General features: G+C 41.3%; 1 protein-coding gene across 1 annotated transcript; it reads left to right on the top strand.

Moving 5' to 3' along the window:
- The first annotated feature begins 9,729 nt into the window (after positions 1-9,729).
- slc35g2b (solute carrier family 35 member G2b) lies at positions 9,730-15,761 on the top strand. Its single transcript, XM_086021549.1, has 2 exons — positions 9,730-10,069; positions 11,525-15,761. Exon 2 carries the CDS (start codon positions 11,551-11,553, stop codon positions 12,799-12,801), a length of 1,251 nt encoding a protein of 416 aa, XP_085877675.1. The 5' UTR covers positions 9,730-10,069; positions 11,525-11,550; the 3' UTR covers positions 12,802-15,761.
- Positions 15,762-16,855: the final 1,094 nt, after the last annotated feature.

The raw sequence follows: 16,855 nt of genomic DNA, 5'->3' as shown, positions 1-16,855 counted from the left end.
TGTCTGCAAAATGGTGGAGGCACACATGTGGAACGGTATCTGCAAGCACCGCAGTGAGTCACCCGGGCCACAATTGTTGCTCCTTCGGCCATTGACAAATGACTGTGTGTACGTGCATGCGTGTGTGTATTTAAAAAAAAAAAAAAAAAAAAAAAAAAAGAAAAGAAAAAGCCCTGATCCAGCTGATTGCTGAACAAATGTGTTTTTCTGTGGTGTGATCCTGGCTGCATGATTGATGGGGGTGGACACTTGTCGACTTTACAACAGCAAAATAGAGGCTGTACACTCCCCTCCAAAAGTATTGGGACAGTGAGGGCAATTTGCTTAATTTTTTGTATAAAGAAGAATATGAATTAGACAAAAGATGAACAGTTGAAGTTTTATTTTCAGATATTTACATGTGGATCGGATACACAAGGTAGAGGATAGCATTATAGTGGTACCTCGAATCAGGGAGGGTCTGATAGCTTGTTAACAACTTTACTGTCATACAACCACCAGTAGATGGGGGTGAGTTTATTCTGTCTTTTTTTAGATTTAGTGTGTGTATACTCAAAAAATGAACACAAAATGCTGTTTGTCTGGGGGAAAAAGTCAAAATGCTCTAAAATGGCTGGCTGTGAATTAAAACAAAGACACGCATTTTTAGGGGGCAAAAATATTGGAGCAGATGGACTGAAGCGATCATTTGTATTTAATATTAATTTCAATTTTACACATGACACTAAAATAAACTGGTTAATTAAGTGATTACAAATGTTAATTGTATTTTTATTTCATGTTAATTTTATTTCACACAGACCTAAAATGAATAAAGCTTCCTTGCTTCAGTCTCCTCTTTTGCATTTAAAATACATCCTCTATAAGGTTTATGTTTGGAGATTGACATAACACTACCTCTACTGTGTTTTACATATGATATTATTTCTGCAAATTGTTACATTATATAGTAAAGGTGTAAATCAACTCTTCAAACTAAATAAATAAATAAAATAAATTGTGATTTGTTTACTCTATGGAATAAAACAATTTTAATAGGAACATATTTGTAATACATTGATGAAACATTTAAAACATTTAGCTATAGGAAAGGGCAACATATTGCAGACATCACTCAATATGATGCACCACAGAATATTTTTGGTCAAATCTGGGTCAAGATTGAAGAATTTATTCACCTTTTGGTGTTTCCTGGCATGATTGGCACATCCACCATAGATGAGAATGGAAACAGAGGACCACCTGTAGCAGTAAGGTGTCAATGCACAGACTGACCAATAACATCAACATTTTGAGCATTGCCGGAGGTCTACGCTCAACTAATCAGACTTCTGTTGCTTTGAATGTCATTAGATGGCGCAGGTGTACCTAATGATATTCCTCGGCTTGGATATTATTAGCACGTCCCATCCCACGTCACACTGTTATTTTTACTATTCCCCTCTTGTGCAGTGGTTTGGCTTGGAAGTATGAGTCATCATTGAAACCCTAGTTTGGGGAATACACACTTGTGCTGTTATCAGGTCAGGCCAGACAGCAAACAGGCAGCCCCCTCTTCCCCTCCCGCTTTTGGAGACCACATGCACTACTAATGCACCATCAAATCAGCGGCCATGTTTGATTTTAATGCAAGACATTAAGTGGTTATTAGCGTGCGTGTGAGCAGATGTGGCGCTATGACGTTAGACGGTAATGACGGTGATTGCATGAGTGGACAGGCCTCCAGAGCAAAAAGGACTTTGTTTACCCAGTGAGAGATGTAAACAGAAGGGGCAGGTGTGTGTATACGTGGGCTGAAGAGTTTCCAATGTGGTCCCATTAGTTGCGCGAATCCACACACACACGCAAACACTAAAATGCATGTCACATTGACAACAATGGTGGCGATTTGTAAATTATATGGAGGAAATATGTTAATTGTGTGCAATTTATAATTTGTTTAGCGCTTTACTCCAGCCAGCCAACTTAATATGCTTTTTTTTTTTTAAGTATTAGCGTAAAGTGTATAGCGACTTGTGTGTGTGCTTTAATTGATGCTAATGTCTCCCGTCACCATGGCAACCACAAATCGTAATGCAGCAAGTAATTACACAGCACTGCAAGACCTGCTAAAAATTCACAAAGTGGCTGATTTATCGCCATGCATTAAGAAAAAATCCAAGGAGTAAAATGGATGTCATGGACGTGTTCCCGTTCCTTTGAGCCGCAACGCCGATGTCAGTGGCAGAAGCAGCTTCTTGAGTGGGTGTGACCATCGTAGCTTGCCCGGAGGGTTAGCGAGCTGCCAGATGCTCCCCCGGCCTTGTCACGACTCTGCATGCAACTCGACTTAGACACGCAAGGACATGTAGAGTCGATAGAAAAAGTCTAGACACCCCTGTTTATACGGCTAGTTTTCGTGTGTGAAAAAAATCAGACCAAGATAAATCATTGCAGTTTTAACATGACTAATTAAACTGAGGAAAATGAAAATTAAAGGGGAAAAATTCTTTGGAATTTAGGGCCAAAAAGTTCAACCTTGGGTTCCTCGACCAAATCAGATTTTACCACGCACCTACAGGTGTGTGTTTTTGCAGTACAGTCGATTTAGATGTTTTTCTTGCCATCCCACCCCAAAGTCCAAGCATTTGATTGTTGTAGTTGAAAAATCAAGTTAAGCGAGGTCCATTAACTCAACGCATTAACTCTGAAATGTGATTTTTTTTTTTTTTTTTACTAAAAAATGACTTTGTATCTTGAAATTATATAACTTTTTCTTTTTTTTTTTTTTTTTTAAATCTCAAATCAAAGACTTGAATATAAAACCTTTTCCTATTTTTTTTTTTTCTAGCACCACCAGTTTGGTCTCCTAGCTAGAATCATGCTAAGATAACTCCATTTATATCTGTCTGACACCAGAGTGAATTGTTCTCATCCATGTCTCTTGCAGTCTTGAGAGTCTATTAATGTTGTTCTTTTGAACACGCATTTTCCTTGTGTCTGTTACTATTTTCTGGATTTTTATAGTAATTACAGGGTGATTTTGCAATTTCCCAGCTCCATTGCCTCCTCACAGACGCATGCAAACACACTGTTGCTCTCAGCCAGGCCGTCACAGGCTCTTATCTCCCTTTGCTTTATTCAATGTGGACACGGGAGACTTTAATCTTGCGTCTTGATTCAATAATAACTGTAATGTCATCTGCACAACACACACACACACACACACAAACGTGCATGGCAGGCTTTACGATACAAAGAAGATAGAATGCGCAGGCCTTTTATGTGGTTGTGACATTTTAAGGACTACATCAGATGTTCATGCAGGTACCTAGTTTACACAAAAACGTAAAACAGTGCAGGTAAGGCAAAATGTACAATATGTGCTTAGATTACGACCATGTAAAAAACAACCATTGGTACACAACAATAACTGTTCCTATGAGGAATGTGACTTAATAAAAGATGTTTTATTCTCAGCCTGGGATTCAGCACATTAAATCTGCCGCAGTGAGTCAGCTACACTTCAGTTGGTTTAGTCTTTTTGCAGAACACAAAAGCACGGTGGGGGGGAAAAAAGCAGTGTTTTTGCACCAAATAGTGGAGAATGGAGAATCATGCAAAAGTCCAGTATGTCATCTTACGTTTAAACTGAACTTGGTCATTCTTCAAATTTTGCCACATTTGCTTTTATTTTACCATGAAAATAACCCAATTTGGTTTTGAATGAATTATCTTTTCCTGTAACATTTATTTTACTGTGAAATGCAGTATTTCATCACAAAAGACAGTATTTGAAAGTTATAAAAAAAATACCTATATATATATTTTTTAGATTTCATGCTTTACCATTGTATTTCCCATTATAAACTTATTTTTCCACAGGAAGGTTTATTTTGCTATGACATGACCTTATTCTGTCTTGTAATTGTTATATTTTGCAATTATTTAGATGCAATGTCCCATGGAAATGCTGCACTGTTCCACAAAATGCTGCATTTATTATTTAGCTGTTTGAATGTTGCATTTTGTCATGAAATGCTACGTCCCAAATTTTTAATTTCTGTTGAAGAGGATGACATTTTGCTACAAACTTTTATTTTGTTGCGTAAATGCTGTATTTTACAACACAATATTTATCCACTGGAAAAAAAAAAACATTTTCTGTGATTTATCTTTATTTTTACCAAGTCCAGTTTTTGCTAAAATGTGCTATTTTAATCCTAACATACAATGCAAAACACCATAGACGAGTGTTGAAACTAGCATCAATGTTGTGGGAGTTATAATGGATATTTGAACTCAAAAGGTGCAGCAACACATGTAGACAGACAATATAACAATACTTACAAGCTTATATTCTTTAAGTACTTTAAAAGTACTTAAAATTAGTGTAAAGGCCATTATTGATGCTTTCACTTGAAGGATAAAGCTTAAGCTACAAGACGATATGCTGCGCTTACATAAACGATCAAGACACACGTCATCACTCAGTGTGACTCATGCGGAATTTGGCCTCAGCTATCAACGTCGCCCTTCATCTTCCTCTCACTTTCACCACAACACCACAAACACCAAAAAGCTCTGCGGTGAAACTCAGAACAGAATAAAACAAATCCATGTGACCTGATTACCAGAGTGTACAGGGCTGCCATGTTGCTCGCTACACCGTATCCCAGATGTCGCATTTTGGGTTTGTGTACTGTGCGCCAGGCCGCATCTGTTGACAGCTTCCTGCTTGCGTGAAGCTGCAACCCCCCCCCCACCACCACCACCCCCTGACATTAAATGGGGCCCAAGAGACGGCCAATAAGGGGCTGTAGAAAATAAATAAAAAAGCAAGCGGTTCAGTGGTGCTCAGGTTGTAATATAAAGAGGAGCTGAGCGAGAAACAAGCACTTGGCTTCGTCATCAATGATCCGGTGCAATCCTCCATAATGAGGCCATATTGAGGGGGTGTTTTTTCAGGAAGAGAAAAAACACAGGAAAGTAGAAACAAAGCAAGCTTTCTTCAAGACAAAGCATTCTACCTCTTTGTGGGGGCAGCAGTTCCGACAATCGTAAATTTGATTCATTTGAACCTTTTTCATTTCTATGCATGTTCAGTGCACACCCTGTCCATCTAATCAGTAAGAGGGAAAATGCTGCACTATTGATTGGCAAAATTCAGCTGCTCAGCCTTCCTCATGTTCCGTGTGCAGTAACTAATCACATCCACTGGAACGTATTATTTTCGACCATCCGTCAGTCCCCCCCGCCCTCCTCTTCCTTGCTTCCTGTGATGTGATCCATCTGGTTGCTCCACATGAAAATAGATCCAATATGCATGCGTTTGCATTGCATGCCAAAGCTGACCGGCTCCATCTGGGGAAAAAAAAAAAAGCAAAAGAGGACGAAAATCGGGAGCGGTGGTCAGTGGATAACACTTGAACTGTGTGTGAGCGTGTTGAACGCCCCATGTAGTGGTTGTGATGGTCAGGGGCTGGGCTCCGTTGGGTGTTGCTTACTTGATGAAGGCATTGGACTCTATTGGACGCTTCCCGGCTGCAGCGATAGATTCATTTCACAAATTGGCAACTGTAGTAAATTACAGGGTTTGAATATTAGACTATACAGTAAACTTACTTCCTGTTTGCTGGTGTCTTACTGAATGAAAATGAGGTACAGTGACAGGGATCAAGCCCTGTTACGAGTCCCGGTATTTTTTTTTCTCCAAATTTCCATATCGCCGATATTAGTCGAGAAGTTTACATAAATGTGAGTACAAAGAACAATTATCACCAAACCTTTAAATATTTCAAACTTATTCAACATTGCCCTTCAAAATAAACAGAAAGTTTGCTTTCGAATAAACAAGCTCATTAGCTTCCACTAATAACCCATGCTAATCTTAGCTCCTCCCCCACATAAAAAGCTTGTGTTTCAGTCAAGATGTTATAACTTCAGCATACTTCCTTGACAACGATGTACAGTGAACCACCACTAATTGCGGGCGATTGGGACCAAGCCTTGTCTCGAATGGCAAAAACCCGGTAGTCGAGGCCCACCCAAAAAGGTTTGCAATTGCCTGTCGATGACGCAATATGATGGCGAAGCATTTTTCTTTTCTATTAACAAGGCTAAATCACTAAACTGACTAAATCAAGCTGCTCACTTCAGTTCACCATAGCTACTAGATATTGCTGCAAGCAATGTTTGGATTTTACATATGGCTTGGACAGACCACAAAATCAGAACACTTGATGACCTGTCACAGCACAGTGGTTGGGAAACGCTGTTCTAATATCTACTGGATAGTGACAGGCAGAACAATTAAACGCTCGTCCACTAAATTAACATGTGCATCTGTCAGTTACAACAGAATAATCGCTTTGTGTTCAACTAAACAGGCCCTGAATTCACACTTGCACTACATTTTTGAGTAAACTGAAACGAGAATCAATATTTCACTGTATGAAATTTGGAAAACAGTTTGAAGTGAAACGTCAATGACAGGTGACACGTCTGCTGTGGAAAGCGTTCCTATCGAACAACTTGGCGCCTCATTCTCAGTTTGTTTCTGTGCGTGTGTGTTTTTTTCTCGCACCGTTGAGAAAAGCAATGAACGTCAGATTGAACGTCTGAGTGAAATACACTCACGTTGGAGCTGAGTAATGGGTCGATAAAACGGCGAGAGCGCGAGCCAGCAAACACAATAATTCAATGTGAGATTTCAGAGGGCACAAAGTGTTATTGCCACTTTTACAATTGACACAAAAAGCCTGAATTTCCCGATTATTATTTTGAGCAGTAGGGTGCGGTGATGTGGCCTTGAATTAAATGCTTCGATTTTCTTTTTTTCCTCACAAAAATCCAATTTTCTCATTTCTTTTCCCCTGGCTTTTAGACATTTTGTGGTTTTTCTTTTTTTGTGATGTCACCATAGAAGGATGGATACCTGTGATAGGCAAAAGGAAAAAGCAGTACAATGTGTTCAATACAGTGCATTAAATATGAATTACAAATGTACATTTAGTTTACCAAGCAGTTGCGAATGTAAAAACGAGCATACAATATACACTATACTACACAACACGTGTTCATTCCATCCACTAGATGGTATGGCTCCAGTATAGATCTTAACGGGTGAGTAGTTTTACTTATATTTTACAGTGGTTCACTTGTCTCTTCCATGTTAAAAAGTTTCTGAAAGGTGATGTCTTATGGACAATTTACTTTTTAATGACTAGTATACAAATAGTTGGGCCGTTGGCGTGCCTAACTTTTATTCAGTGATTCTTTCGCGTACCACTAGAAGGAGCCCGCGTAAGACACTTTGAGTGCGCACTCTTATGCCACAATTGGCGCTCTGCTCAGATGAATTCGTATAACAACGTTTCCTATGTGACAAATTGTGTTTTAAAAGTAGTTGGACCATCATCACCGAACAGATTGCGTTCAATTTAGTGAGTAGAGGGAAAGGAAATGAGCAACGGCTGCAGCCACATTCCAATTATGAATTATTCTCGGGCTGCGCCTCTCTAATGAGCTGATAACGGCACAGAGGAGGGGGAAAAATGGAAATGTGTTTAAAAAAATTATCTGCTCCAATGGTCGCAACTTCCATTAAATTAAAAAAAAAAAATCACAAAATGTATTTGATCACTCTGTCTAATCTGCTCAATATTCCCTGCATTAGCATACAAGTAGCTCCAGACTCCAATTTTCAAGCTCCCTTTCTTTGCACTTTTTATTTCGGGGTACATGAAAAAATCTTCACAGGGGGATTGCTGGAATCCTCCTCTCTTCATGCATATTTAAAAAGGCCCCATTTAGGAAGTGCTGACTTCTTCCCGCATGTATGATTCATAGTATCAAGTCTAAGGGATGATCTCTATCTGTCGTTCGCCTATAACTAGCATTATGTTGTCTGTCATATCAACCTTCAGTCATAATCTGAACTGATGTAGCTCTTTTATTCTATGTATAACTTAATTGGAGATATTTATCTTAAATGGAGGGGTATAGATGGTAAGAGTGCCCCGTATTGTCTTTGTGTAATCGTATCTTTTTTTTCTATCTAGCGCTTATCAGTTGGCAGTAGGTCAAGCTAATTACCTGAGCCCCGACTGCTTCACTACCTGCTAATGGCTTTTTGATGCTCCTCACACTCACTTTGTTCTGCGGCAATGCATTTGGAATTTAATGACACAAAAAGCCCGATTGCCTATGAATAGATGAAAAATTAAATGCAAAATACAGGCGCTGAAAATATAAACAAAAATTAATCAAGTATAAAGATGCATTTAAGATCATAACTACATGAATACATTTCGAATGATGTCATAAAACATTCAACCGATCAATATGTAATCCAACAGAGGCAAGAATGACAGCTCATAAACAGATGATATGATGTTTATTACAATCAGAGCTACTGGTCGCGTTGGCCCGGGATGTAGACTGCCTTATCTAATTTTAGTCCTTTCAACCTCCCCATCTATGAATTTACATCCGGCCTTTCATCACTGGAACAGCCGCCGCACGTCATCCTGTCAATATCCTTTGATAAATATTTTGACCCCTGCTTTCACGCTGAGGAATCACTGCCCTTCTCAATGCATTACCTTTATGTCGGTAATAATTAAAGTGGCCCCTTGAGGTGATTTCACCGCTGAACCGAAATCGGATCCCATTAGATTTGTTTTAATTGTGTCTAATGAGTGGAGCGGAGAGGATTATCTCAGTCACTTCAAGATGTGACGCCACATTCAAAATCGAGTCAGTCACTTTTACTATGAGCTCCTGGGCCTCCATTTAGGTTTTATCGTGGCGCTTCCCACTCTCATGGCGACTCATAATACTATATACTAATTTTTTTTAATCCAAACTGAGATAAAGATAAAAACCTATCCGTTTTTTAAGACACCTGAGAATTGTTTTACATTGTGAAAAATCATCACAATACAGTATGTTTTTCTTTAAATAGTTAATGGCTGAGTCTGTTGCTTACCAAAACAGCAGCACCTACTGAGCCACGTAAATTACCTCTCCAAATCTTTTTAAAGTGTGGTGTCATAACGTATATTTTAAATGAGATCCAGGGGCATTACTATGTACAGAAGGCTGCTTTTAATGGAGGTAAATCTGCTAGATAAAGGGTGCTCAATCCCAGTCCTCAAGAGCCCCTATCCAGCCTGTTTTCCATCCCTCCCTACCTGAACAAACTTGATACAAACGATCACATTCGTTATCAGGCTTGTGCAAACCTTGGCGATGAGCGGATAATTAAAATCAGGTATGTTGCAGGCAGGGAGAGATGGAAAACAGGCTGGATAGGAGCTCTCGAGGACCGGGATTGAGCACCCCTGTGCTAGAGTCTTCCCTTGCTAACTAAAACAGCAGCATTCTGGGGTGCTACACCACAACACTGCTCATGTAATCCCACAATAGTCCCTTTCATCTTGTTTAAAATCACAAGTTTCCCATCTGCTGTTGAGCAAAGCAGTTACATAATGGTAATTTTACACATTACCAAATTAACCTGTCAACTCTGTTGCCAACCAAAACAGCAGCATTATGGTCAGCTGTCTGTCCGCTTCTCTAAAATAGTCCTTCTTATTTGAATTTTTACTGCACTTTCAATTGAAAGGCCTTCTCGGTCTGCAGTTCAGTTAGACCGCCTTGGTAATTAAGAAAATTCTCCACTAATCAGGCTATTACGTCATACTTTCGTCATCAAAAACTAACACAACTCCGTCGTCCAGCTGGAGCGCCACAGAAAGAGGAAGAGGAGGAACAAGCACCCGCCCGCAGGCCCTCCCCCCTCCTCCACCTTCAGCATCACCAGCAGCAGACCCTCAGCTTCATCCTCATCATCTTCATCCTCATCATCTTCATCATCCCTGAAGAGCGCCACGTTTAGGAGGAAGAGGAGCGTCGAGAGCGCGCACCCAGCGACGATCAAGCACCCCAAGCCCCCCCGACCCCCTCCACTCAGACGCGCGTTCCACTCCACTCGTCAGAGGGGTTGAAGATGGAGAAATGGCTGTGGAGAGAAATGACGCCAAATCTTCTTTTATGACACCCGAAGCGGTCTAAAGAAAAGAAGGTAAGGCATTCATTTACTTATTTGTTTGACCCCCCCGTCGCGCGCCCGCCCCCCCCCCCCCAAAAAAATGTAACAATTAAGATGATAGTTGCGTGTGCAAAATGTGTCTTTAATTGACAACCGACTCCTCCTAGAAATCAATGCATCCTTTTTGTTTCCTATCGTAAAGCCACTAGGCTGTCATTTTAATCACTGGATTGTGCTGTTGCTCCTCTATAACAATGAAAAATGCCTTTTTATTATGATTATTACCAGCAATCAATAGTTGCCAACGTGCGTTCTAATAAAGCGCGAGCTCAACTGTAGCCTACTGTATCGAGGAGGCGAATAATAATAGCTTGTGGTGCCCCCTTGTGGTCTTGATGCTCTAAAAGAAACAGAAGGCTTATTAGTGATATGTCATAACAAAAAGACAGGGGTTGGGGGAGGGGCTCTCATTAGCTTTTGACCCTTTCAACCTTTTTATCTCATAGTGGTGCCATGCTACAAATGGCCCACATTGGTCTTGTGTATGTGTGTGTGCTCCTATTATGTAATGTCAACCCCCATCACACCGAATCAGCCTCACACCACTTGCTTACGTGAGACTGCATGGCTTATACTGTATACACCACACCACAATATTATGACCACTCGCCAAAATAAAATACAATTTACGCAATGAATAGTGTCCAGTGACAATTAGAGAGATGTTTATTTTTAATGTGGGTGGAGCATAGCAAAGTTTGGTGATATTTTGGAGGATTAGTCATGAAAAAGGGTGCCTGGAAAGCTAGAAAAAAAATATAGTCTACGACACCAGTTTCACAGATTCAAATTAAATTGGGAGGACGTGTCTATTTCTGCCATAATGAAAAGGACAAATCCACTCAGCAGCAAAAATGATGTAGACTCACTTGATTTGCATGAGTGGGCCACAAAAACAAAAAAATGATGGAGGGCGTATCTGGTTGAGTTTGACACATGCGCTTTACATAATTTTTTAAAGTATGTCAGCAGCTGTGCTATTTTTTTGTGCGTGGGCGAGGTTGCACACAAAGAACACAAGTGAAGAAATATGCAAATGTAGCTCTTGACTAATTAGGTGAAGCCGTAATCACAGATGAGATGAGAAACATGAACATAATAGAAAATGTAATAAAACATACAGGTTTTATAAAGGGTATTTACTGTCTATACACTACTGTAGTATTCGTCTGTTGGGGTTGTGCCTTTAAGGGGCGTGTCCCAGTAAATGACAAACAGTGAGTGACAGGGCATTACAGTGCATAAATTGCTTGAATTTTTTTCAATTCATTCGCGCAGCGGCATACCTGAGGTCTGCTAATAACTACAAATTTGGCAGTGTACGTGGAAGAACATGTACGGATGAACTGCAAATACTCACTGGTTCACTGTACTGTTTGTCTGTACTGTACTATACTGTCCTAATGCTCTCCCGCTGCATCCCTTCAGGTTTAAGTTTGGATCCTTGAAGAAAGATGGATATGTCGTCACCTTCGCTGCCATATGGCTCCAAGAAGCGGGTCAAGATTCACCCGAACGCGGTGACGGTGAAGTACGCCACTCACTTCCCCCAGCCGGGCGACGAGGGCTACGATGACGCACCTTCCTTTGAAGACTTTGGCGCCTTCGCCGAAGCTAACGTGGAGAAGAGGCTGGTGACCGAGAGCAAAGGTGGGAGGACTTTCTTCGGAACCATGGAGACCCAGGCCAAGGCGCCCGGCACCCCCAGGGACAAGGGGGTGGGCGGCCAGTTGGCCAGCTTCGGCGAAGCCAACGTGCTGGCCTCCAGGGTGACCTGGACGGCTCTTTTCGGGGCGGCGGTCGCTCACGGTTGCGTGGCCTTGATCACCCGTCTGGCGGCGGACCGCTCCAAGGTGCCCTCCCTGGAGTTGCTCTTTATCCGCTCGGTGATCCAAGTGCTCTCCATCCTGGTGGTCTTCTACCACCACGAGGCTCCCTTCGGACCCAAAGGCTACCGACTGCGTCTCTTCTTCTACGGCGTGTGCAACGTCATTTCCATCACGTGCGCCTACACCTCCTTCGCCATCGTGCCGCCCAGCAACGGCACCATCATGTGGCGCGCCTCCACCACCGTCTTTAGCGCCGTGCTGGCGTTCCTGTTGCTGGACGAGCGTCTGGCGTACACGGACGTGGTGACGGTGGTGGGCAGCGTGTTCGGCCTGTGCCTGGTCATGGTGCCCAACGTGGCGGACGAGGAGAAGTCCAGGCTGGGTTTTTGGAAGGAGGCTTTCGGCTACACGATGACAGTGATGGCCGGCCTGACCGCCGCCCTCTCCATGATCGTCTACAGAGCTATCAAGGAACGCGTGAGCATGTGGACGGCGCTCTTCACCTTCGGCTGGACGGGCACGGTGTGGGGCGCGTCCACTATGTTCATCATGCAGGAGCCCATCATTCCCCTGGACGGCGAGACTTGGGGCTATCTGATCGGGATCTGCATCTGCTCCACCGTGGCGTTCCTGGGCGTGTACTACGCCCTCAACAAGTTCCACCCGGCCTTAGTGAGCACCGTGCAGCACTTGGAGATCGTGGTGGCCATGTTCCTGCAGCTCATCGTGCTGAGGATGATCCCGTCGGTCTACGACGTGGTCGGCGCCCTGGTCATCATGATCAGCGTTTTCACCCTCACCGGGCTTAAGCTGTACCGGGTGAGCAGGGCCGTCCGGCAGGATTACCAGGAGATCCTCGACTCACCCATCAAATGAGAGCTTTGTCTCCATCCTAGTCTTTGTTGTTTACAGCAGTGGTTCTCAAACTGGGGTCCCAGGATCCCCGAGACATTCACGAGCACTAACTTGGGCATAATAATTTGTCAGCAAAAAATGTATCATTTCAAAAAAATGCACACGCACTAATAAAACGCACTAAACTATTCAGTGAACCCCGCCTATTTGCAGTTTGCTATTCACCAGTTCCCTTACAGTGAGTCCTCATTCAACACAATTCCAGACCCATCCGCGTTGGGTGACAATCCGCGATATAGAGAGAACATATTAAAAGCATTTTTTATGTTTTATGCTAACATAACACAATTTGAAATGCCATAGATAAGCTTGCGGGAGGTAGTTTTGATCTGCTACTTTTACAAATCCAGAGCAGCATCACATACAAACAGAGCATACTGCAATACTCACGGTTACTGTATATCATCGCTGTCATGTGAGAAACACTTATCTCTATTTTTTTTTCATTTTCTTATTTTTACAAGAATGGTGTTTCCGCATTACAGACATCGCATTAATGTGAAAATTAAAAAAGTTTCCAAAATTGGAGATAAGTGGTTTTCACAGGACAGCGAGGATGTGCTGTATTCTCTCTGCTCTGTGGGACCAACAACTTTTACTGGAGTGTTGTTGGGAACTTTCTCCGCCTCTTTTTCTTGCAATTAACTACACTGCATTCCTTTTAGTGGTACTACACCGAAGGCACTAAACTCTAAACTCGATTAAAAATAAATATCAGTTAGAAATCCACCATATAAACAGATCACTACTTTTGCAACGTATAAACGGTCACAATGTGAAAATGATTCCAGTCATGGTTGGAAAAGTTGCTGAATATGGCAACCAAGTCATTTAGTTGGCCAGTCTGAGTGTGCTTCAGCTAGCGATGATGGATAAATATCGCATTGAATTCAACAGAATTGAGTTAAAATCTTCAACCAATCTTATACAGATCCCGATACTTGGGTTACGATCCGGTACGTATTGCGATATGTGAATATTATAAAAATGTTTATTTAAAAAACAGAGGCATCTGTTTCCAAAGATTTTACTTAAGTTCCATTTGACATTTATTCAAGTGTCATGATTGAAAAGTGCATAACTATTCCACTAACTGTTACTGATACACAGGAGTACAACAAATACAACTCCATTTACAAAGCTCAACTTTGGGGACCGCAAATGTTCCAAACGTATGTTATAGTATGTGCAAAACATAACATAAGGTATCGATACTTCAACGTATCCCCATAAAAAGTATCACGATATTTCCTGATACAATGTTTTTTTTACCAGCCCTAATATGTAGTTATGTTGACATTTGTATTACGAGGTGGGTCGTCAGAAACATTTCGGCCCTATTAGGGGGTCCCTGGACCCCAAATGTTTGAGAACCGCTGGTTTACAGTGTTTGCTTGGTTGTGCAATTCAAAGAATGTCTGTGCCGTCATCAGATTAATTTTTTTGTATCGTCGTGCCAGTCGTTGGAAGAGTGCCAGTCATGTAACTAATGTCTTAATATTCGTTCGTGAAATGAAACCAGTGTGGTACGGTGAGCTTTCTGCCCCCTCTGATACGTTTATGTCAAATTGTCGAATTAAAAGAAAACGGTGATCAATTTGTGGGTATGTTAAAGGAGACATATTATGCTTTTTCCCCACTATTTAAAACACTCCCCGGGTGTCTTAAAAAACACGTCTGTAACACACTTTAGTACAAATACCCCAAGGATGAACAATTATATACCACACTTTTCTATACTTGTCTTACTGAGATCAGCCTGCTGTCTTGTGCAAGTGAGCCAGCCCTCATCTTGCCCATATACTAGTGGGCCAGTGGCAAGTCAGGCTTTAGTTACCATGACAACCAGGGGCAGGCTTTGTAGCCTGGTTTCTATCATCTCGCCAGCAAGTGTATGTGTAACAATGGGCTGGATCTCGCCAGTGTTGTGTGGCATTGCAGATGCCATTAGGCTATTCGTCTCGTCCACGTTGCTCGCTGGGCTGGCACTGCTCATCTTGCCGGCAAGTGTATGCATTACATAGGTTTGGATCTCGCCAGCGAGTGTATGCGTTCCAGTGATCACTTGGCTGTCTCCTCGTCACTGTGTGTTGCTTACTTCAACTCACTCATCAAGTAGCAGTCCATACACTACACTGTGTGTATGTGGTGTATGGGCACATCAGCAAACTATTACATAAAAGTTGATCTGGCTAAATGAAATATTTTCAGAAATGGGCAGATTAGAAAAAAAGTCATTTGGTTGCTGAATGTCACACTTGATGTATGGGCAGACATGACAGAAACCCCACTACTTCTATACAAGCCTGCATTGAAAAGTCAAATTTCCACAATGTGTCCTCTTTAAGATTCTAACGGTATGGACTTCTTTGAACCGTAACATCAGCCAGATGTGTTTTTGTCATGCTGTGTAAGTGTCAACAATTCAACTAATATACAGTCACAGTTGAACAACAAAAACAAATACCATTGTCGTGCTTCATAACATAATTATTGATTTTTACAGCGGAACCTATGAAGTTGAACACCAGCTGGTTTTTACATTCTAATCTGAAGTTAGCCTCTAAATTATGTTGACTAAATGGTCTGTTGGCAAACGTCTATAGTCATTCATGCAAATGATTTGTTCAAATTTCGCTGGACAGCCACATAATTTGCCTAATATCCCACATAATTATGGATTTGTTTGCCTTCCGAAACACGTTTTCCCATAAAATTGTGGGTAAACTAAACTCAACCACTTTTGGCATTTTGACTTTGGCGGTTTCATTGTATTTATCGTTGAATTCTAGTTTACACGGTGCACGTGCAAAGAGCTCTGCAACGTATATTTGACGTCGACGGGCTTCTGTTTGCTTTCAAACCCGTTGAAAACTTGTTCCCCGAGGCCATTATTAAATGATCCTACCCTCTGATGATAACGTGGCCATCTGTTATTACCCAGGCGTGTGACTCATGTTGCCTGCTGAGTCAGCCGGTGTGTGCCATTTCCTGGAGGGAATGTGATCAACTCAAATACAGGGGGTCCTGATTTACAACGGTCCTGACATTCGACAATTTGACAATTTGTTACGAAGAATACGTTTGTGATAGACGATGACTCGTTCTGAAAACAGAAAGACAAAGAAAAAGCAAAGCGGGGTTAGTCCTTGCTGCACTAGCCACAAAAGGCCAAAGAAAAAGAAAAAGGAACTTTAATACAAATTCATTTTACGTCGCCGCAGTAGGAAAGGGACTACGTCGTAAACCCAGGACCCCCTTGCAAGAACATGATTACGGTATCTCGGTGGGCACATTGTACTTACCAATATGTTCATTAGAGGGCGCTGACGACTCACTCTTGATCACCCCGAGTGAGTTGAGGTACGATGCAGTAACTATTGTTCATTAATTATGAAGGCAATTTAGTGGTGTACAGTTGTACGTGACATCTATGCAGCTGGATTTATGTCACGCCCTATGGTTTCATTTTAACTGCTGCAGCAGTCATAGCGCAGATGTTGAATGTTTTACATTTTTACACAGTACCACAACATGCAACACAGAGCATTTATTGTTTGTTTATAAACTAATTCTGTTTGGAAAATATTCACAGTCGGGATAAACGGCTTGGTCTTTCAAGGTACAACTTCATTTTTATTTGGGGTAAACATTCTGTCACGTAGCATGTTTGCTTCTACAGTCAATGTTGAGCACCTCAAATTGAAAAGGTGAATAAACGTGAGAGAAAAAAAAAGTTTACCTCCAACAGAATTTTTTTATCAAATAAATTTTGAGGGCACTTAGATGAATATACTTATTTTTTTGAAAGAAACGGTTTTTTTGTCTTAAAATTATATTAAAGTAATCAGAAGTACAATCTAGACAAGCGATTTCCAAAGTGCAGTACCAATATGTTCTCCATAATCCATTTGTTAATTCAGTCGAATTTAACTTTTAAATACAATATATTTGCATTTAAAATTGCGTAAAATGTTTTTCAAATATTTATGTTGATAGTTTTTATTTAACTTTT

This window comes from Filicampus tigris, chromosome 21 (genome assembly GCF_054856515.1).
Source record: "Filicampus tigris isolate MCC_2025a chromosome 21, RoL_Ftig_1.0, whole genome shotgun sequence".
NCBI classification, from domain to species: Eukaryota; Metazoa; Chordata; class Actinopteri; order Syngnathiformes; family Syngnathidae; genus Filicampus; species Filicampus tigris.
This window is presented reverse-complemented; position numbering and strand designations above follow the sequence as displayed.